General features: G+C 34.9%; 1 protein-coding gene across 1 annotated transcript in view; it reads right to left on the bottom strand.

The window, feature by feature from the left end:
* The window catches only part of ecel1 (endothelin converting enzyme-like 1), a 72,864-nt gene that overhangs the window by 3,138 nt on the left and 62,226 nt on the right, over positions 1-7,500 (bottom strand). The window contains exons 14-16 of the mRNA XM_073924144.1: positions 5,441-5,492; positions 2,446-2,513; positions 380-504 (exon numbers count right to left, since the gene is read on the bottom strand). Of these exons, the coding sequence (XP_073780245.1) occupies positions 380-504; positions 2,446-2,513; positions 5,441-5,492 (245 nt within the window). The remainder of the gene's footprint in view (positions 1-379; positions 505-2,445; positions 2,514-5,440; positions 5,493-7,500) is intronic.

The raw sequence follows: 7,500 nt of genomic DNA, 5'->3' as shown, positions 1-7,500 counted from the left end.
TGTGTGCGCATGTCAGTATCAGTGTGTGTAAAATTGTCTGTGTGTGTGTGTGTGTGTTTGTGCATCTGTGTGAATGTGTGTGTGTGAATGTGTGTGTGTGTGTGTGTGCATGCATCTGTGTGTAAATGCCAGTGTTGGCGTGTGTGAGTTTGCTTATGTATGTGTGCATCAGTATGTAAGTGTCAGTGTGTATGTGTGTGTGCACATGTAAGCTTTAGTGTCAGTGTGTGTGTATAAGTGTCTGTGTGTGTGTTTGTGTGTGTGCGCAGGTCTCTCTAAAGCGTGTGTGTCAGTATGTATGTATGTGCGCGTGCATGCATTTGTGTATGTACGTGTTCAAATGTGTGTGTATATGTGTGTGTTTGTGTGTGTGTCGTACCCTCTGGTTGTACACAGTGAAGTTGTCGTACAGTTTGACGATACACTCCGTCTTCTTCTGGAACTTCCTGTACGACTCCTCCGTCCACCACTGCTTCAGGTTGCCATAGCGATCATACTGTCCACCTATCAGCAGACAGCACCAGGTCACATGAACAGATCTTTGGTCGATATCGTGAGCATTTATTTTAGCTTTTATTACTAGTTATCCGTGTATTTGATTAGTAATGTTTTGTAGGCGGTTCATTCCGCTGTGGTGACGTCTGAAGTCTGATAGAGAGGTCTGAGCTGTAGGAATAGGAATGAATGAATAATGATTTGGGGGAGCACGTTGGCTCAGTGTGGCCTCACAGCAAGAAGATCTCTGGTTTGAGTCTCGGCTGGGTCAGTTGGTGTTTCTGTGTGAAGTTTGCATGTTCTCCCCATGTTGGCGTGGGTTTCCACCGGGTGCTCCGGTTTCCCCCACAGTCCAAACACATGCGCTATAGGGGAACTGATCAACTACACTGGCCGTAGTGTATGAGTGTGTGGGAATGAGTGTGTGTGTGTGCGTGTTTCTCAGTACTAGGTTGCAGCTGGAAGGGCATCTGCTGCATAAAACATAGACAGGAATAGTTAGTTCATTCCGCTGTGGCGACTCCTGATTAATAAAGGGACTAAGCTGAAAAGAAAATGAATGAATGAGTTGGCGGTTCATTCCGCTGTGGCGACTCCTGATTAATAAAGGGACTAAGCTGAAAAGAAAATGAATGAATGAGTTGGCGGTTCATTCCGCTGTGGCGACTCCTGATTAATAAAGGGACTAAGCTGAAAATAAAATAAATGAATGAGTTGGCGGTTCATTCCGCTGTGGCGACCCCTGATTAATAAAGGGACTAAGCTAAATAGAAAATAAATTAATTAATGAGTTGGCGGTTCATTCCTCTGTGGCGACCCCTGATTAATAAAGGGACTAAGCTGAAAAGAAAATAAATAAATGAATGAGTTGTCGGTTCATTCCGCTGTGGCGACTCCTGATTAATAAAGGGACTAAGCCGAAAAGAAAATGAATGAATGAGTTGTCGGTTCATTCCGCTGTGGCGACCCCTGATTAATAAAGGGACTAAGCCGAAAAGAAAATGAATGAATGAGTTGTCGGTTCATTCCGCTGTGGCGACCCCTGATTAATAAAGGGACTAAGCTGAAAAGAAAATGAATGAATGAGTTGTTGGTTCATTCCGCTGTGGCGACTCCTGATTAATAAAAAGACTAAGCTGAAAAGAAAATAAATAAATGAATGAGTTGTTGGTTCATTCCGCTGTGGTGACCCCTGATTAATAAAGGGACTAAGCTGAAAAGAAAATAAATAAATGAATGAGTTGGCAGTTCATTCCGCTGTAGCGACCCCTGATTAATAAAGGCACTAAGCCGAAAAGAAAATAAATAAATGAATGAGTTGGCAGTTCATTCCGCTGTGGCGAGCCCTGATTAATAAAGGGACTAAGCTGGAAAGAAAATAAATAAATGAATGAGTTGTCAGTTCATTCCGCTGTGGTGACCCCTGATTAATAAAGGGACTAAGCTGGAAAGAAAATAAATAAATGAATGAGTTGGCAGTTCATTCCGCTGTGGTGACCCCTGATTAATAAAGGGACTAAGCTGGAAAGAAAATAAATAAATGAATGAGTTGGCGGTTCATTCCGCTGTGGCGACTCCTGATTAATAAAAAGACTAAGCTGAAAAGAAAATGAATGAATGAATGAATAAAGTTTAGCAGATAAAACCTTTCATTTACATATGAAAGATTTCATCTAGATAAATAATACATTTATTGAATAACGCTTGTCTTTTAAATTGATAAAAATCTAATTAAAACTTAAATATTGTGATTCTTTACAAAAATCAATAAAATAAAAAGTTTTAACAGATTAAACCTCGGCTCGCATTTAGTTTAGCTGGAAAAAAATAATAGATTAGATCATGCTTTTATCTTCCTTTAGTCTTTATTTTCCTTTGTGAGTTACTAAATAAATAAATAAATAAATAAATAAATAAATAAATAAATAAATAATTGCTGCGGTCTCTCACCCCAGTCGTCGTATCCGTGTGTGAGCTCGTGTCCAATAATCGCACCGATTCCTCCATAATTCAGTGACCTGACAAACAGGGGAAACTGCATTAGAGCGCACTGAACAGCAGGAGGCAGCAGAGACACACACTGACTGCACCGCTATAGTAAACACGATACTGCAGAACACGGCCAGTACTGTAGTTACTCACACACGATTATTATTAGCTTTCATCTCAGGGTCACTTTAATTAAACAAGTTTTAGGTTTAATTTTAGAAAAGCTTAAATGCTTAGACTGAAAACATATAGCCTATATATTAACACACATTTGCATTGCGTGCAGTAAAAGCCTAAATGTGAATAAAACTGAAACAGTGTCTCAATACACCCTCAACACATGACAAACAGCTATCAATGACTGGTCAATAACTACACACAACAGCATTCATGAACATGTACTGTGACGTGTGTAACATTTGTCTTTAAACTACTGCTAAATGTTTGTGCGTGTGTGTGTGTGTGTGTGTGTGTGTGTGTGTGTGTGGTCTGGTAACATTTGTCCCTCTAACAGACTTTGTGAAGGGAAATCAATACAAAGCTGCAAGAGCTGCTCTCAGAGAAACACACACACACACACACACACACACACACACGCACACACGCATACATGCACACACACACACACACACACACACGCACACACACACACACACGCACACACGCATACATGCACACACACACACACACACACACACGCACACACACACACACGCACACACGCATACACGCACACACACACACACACACACACACACACACACACACACACACACACACACACACGCACACACACACACACACACACACACACAAACACAACAGAAGTGTTACTTTTTAAAAATATGCAGTAAAGTCATTTTACAATCACTCTGTACACACACACACACAATCGCACGCACACAAAACGCACACACACACTTATATTTATACGCATATATACACACACAAAACGCACATGTATGCAAACACACACAATACACCGTCTCTCTCTCTCTCTCTCATACACAAACCCACAATCAAACACAGATACACACACCGAACATATTAAATTCTGTATGCTTCTATTGTGTGTATGTTTGTGTGTGTGTGTGAAGCAGTCCTGATGACCACTACTCAGTTGTATTTCTACAGTATAAAACCCAAGCCAGAGCTCCTCACAGAACATTAACAGAATCAATAACACACACTCCATCCCATAATAGACAGAGAGCAGGAGATGAGCACATAAACAGCACAGAGATGATATTCAGATCAGATCAATAACTGTGAGCATTAGAGACAAAGAGAGAGTGTTTGTGTGTGTGTGTGTGTGGGGGGGGGGGGGGGGGGTCTGTTAATACTTGCATGAATTAATATTGTGATGTCATGATTATGAAGTAATCACTCTAAATCATCTGATCCGGGAATGTGAACGACTCTGAATCATTGAATCATCTGATATGAGAATGTGAATGACTCTGAATCATCTGATCCAGGAATGTTAACGACTCTGAATCAATTAATCATTTGGTCCGGGAATATGACAACTGAATTATCTGATCAGTTAATTTGAATGACACTGAATCACTGAATCATCTGATCCGGGAATATGACAACTGAATCATCTGATCAGTTAATTTGAATGACACTGAATCACTGAATCATCTGGTCCGGGAATATGAAAACTGAATCATCTGATCTGGTAATATGAAGGACACTGAATCACTGAATCATCTGATCTGTAATATAAATGACAATGAATCACTGAATTATCTGATCTGGTAATATGAAAGACACTGAATCACTGAATCATCTGATCTGATAATATGAATGACATTGAATCACTGAATCATCTGATCTGGTAATATGAAGGACACTGAATCACTGAATCATCTGATCTGGTAATATGAAGGACACTGAATCACTGAATCATCTGATCTGGTAATATGAAGGACACTGAATCACTGAATCATCTGATCTGGTAATATGAAGGACACTGAATCACTGAATCATCTGATCTGGTAATATGAAGGACACTGAATCACTGAATCATCTGATCTGGTAATATGAAGGACACTGAATCACTGAATCATCTGATCTGGTAATATGAATGACATTGAATCACTGAATCATCTGATCTGGTAATATGAAGGACACTGAATCACTGAATCATCTGATCTGGTAATATGAAGGACACTGAATCACTGAATCATCTGATCTGGTAATATGAAGGACACTGAATCACTGAATCATCTGATCTGGTAATATGAAGGACACTGAATCACTGAATCATCTGATCTGGTAATATGAAGGACACTGAATCACTGAATCATCTGATCTGGTAATATGAAGGACACTGAATCACTGAATCATCTGATCTGGTAATATGAATGACATTGAATCACTGAATCATCTGATCTGGTAATATGAAGGACACTGAATCACTGAATCATCTGATCTGGTAATATGAAGGACACTGAATCACTGAATCATCTGATCTGGGAATATGAAGGACACTGAATCACTGAATCATCTGATCTGGTAATATGAATGACACTGAATCGCTGAATCATCTGATCTGGTAATATGAATGACACCGAATCATCTGATCTGGGAATCTGTAATGACACTGAAACATCTGATTTGGTAATATGAATGACATTGAATCACTGAATTATCTGATCTGGGAATCTGTAATGACACTGAATCATCTCATCTGGTAATATGAATGACACCGAAGCACTGAATCATCTGATCCTGGAATATGAAATGACTCTGAATCACTGAATCATCTGATCTGGGAATCTGAAATGACACTGAATCATCTATTTTGGGAATCTGAATGATACTGAATCATTGAATCATCTGATCGTGGAATATGAAATGACTCTGAATCACTGAATAATCTGATCCAGGATTCTGAAAAGACAATGAATCACTGAATCATCTGATCTGGTAATGTGAAATGACTCACTGAGGGAATTCTGGATCATAGAGAGTCGGCTGGAGAATTCCTGCAGGAAAAACTGGAGATAAAGAGAAAACAAATCATCATCAGATCATCAGCCAATCAGAGTCAAGCATTCAGCAGTTGTATATATATATAAATATATATACATATATATATAAAGTTTGTGTCTGTGTTTCTGCACTGATTCTCTAACAAGAATAAAGAAGATAAACGCTGAATAATCATCTTTATTGTGAAGTGCGGCTCAAAAACTAATTAATTAATACAAACAAATTAAGGCATTGTCACAGACGGGATTATGTGAGACTGAAAAACAACTTCAAAACAACAGACATCAGAGGAAGCTGTACAATAGCATTTATTAATCTCGTCTGCTCACCAGAGAAGCTTTTGATTAATAACATATGCAGCAAAAACATGTTTGTGTTTCTGTATCAATAATACAACTATTTTCTATATTTACTGCTATAATTCACTTTCCTGTGAAATACTGTTTAATTTTTAATGAAATAATTCACAGTATTTACTATTATTTTCTTTTAGTTTGGTTTTTAGTTTTGGTTGGATTGATTTGGTTTGATTTTGGTTTGGTTTTTAGTTGGAACAAAACTAAATAAATGTAGAAAAAATTATAAATATTGTTATAAAAATATGAATAAATTGTAATAAGTAATATTTAATAATAAATAAATAATTAGTACAAATAAATAAATAATAAAATAAATAAAGAAAAAAAATCATTAATACATTGTAAAAACTAAATAATTTATAATAGTAAAAACAAAGAACTCTTATAAATTAATATTGTATATAATGTTGATAAATATAGAATGAAAATTATTGATAATTATCATTAAATCAATAATAAATTAATCAATAAATATTTAAATACATAAAAAATAATTATAAAAAATAATCTAAATAAATAAATAATAAATAAATAATCAATTATTAATACATTGTAATAAATAAATAATTTATATACTAATAAACAAATAATTATTATAAATAAAGAAATAATGTAAATAAATAAAGACTAAATCATTATTATTAAATCATAATAAATAAACAATGTATAATAATAAAGATTTATTATAGAAAAATAAATAAATAATGTAAATAACTAAATGAAAAATGAATTATTAATAAACTCTAATAAATAAATAATTTATACTAATAAACAAAGAATTTTTCTAAATCAATAATGTAAATAATGTAAATTAAAACTATTAGTAATTATTATTAAATCATAATAAATAAATAATTAAAAACATTAAATAAATAATTAGAAATAAATAATGTAAATGAAGAAATGAATAAAGAATAAATAAAGAATAAATAATTATTAATAATAATTATTATAAAATCATATTAAAAGATCATGTATAATAACAAATAAAGAATTGCTCTAAATGAATGAATAATGTAAATAAATAAAGTAAATATTGTATATATCTAAATAAAGAAACTATAAATAAAAAATAAACAATTATTGATAAATTGTAATAAATAAATAATCATTCAGTATTTATGAACAAATAATTCCTTAATATTAATAATAATTCCTTACATCTATATAGCGCTTTTCTGGGCACTCAAAGCGCTTTTACACATATAGGGGGGGAATCTCCTCATCCTCCACCAGTGTGCAGCATCCACCTGGATGATGTGACGGCAGCCGTTTTGCGCCAGACCGCACACCACACAGCAGCTGATTGGTGGAGAGGAGACAGAGTGATGAAGCCAATTATGATATGGAGAGGGTTAGGAGGCCATGATGGACAGAGGCCAGTGGGCAGATTTGGCCAGGATGCCGGGGTTAAACCCTCTACTCTTTTCGAAGGACATCCTGGGATTTTTAACGACCACAGAGAGTCGGGACCTCGGTTTAACATCTTATTAAAAGATGAATGATTATTTATTTAATAATGTAAATAAATAAATAAAAGATAAACAGAATAAACAATTATTAATAATTAATAAAATCAAAATAAATAAATAATTTAAAATAAACAAAAATAATTAAATAAAGAAAGAATAAATGAAGGATAAACAATTAATAA

This window comes from Danio rerio, chromosome 15, assembly GCF_049306965.1.
Source record: "Danio rerio strain Tuebingen ecotype United States chromosome 15, GRCz12tu, whole genome shotgun sequence".
NCBI lineage: Eukaryota > Metazoa > Chordata > Actinopteri > Cypriniformes > Danionidae > Danio > Danio rerio.
This window is presented reverse-complemented; position numbering and strand designations above follow the sequence as displayed.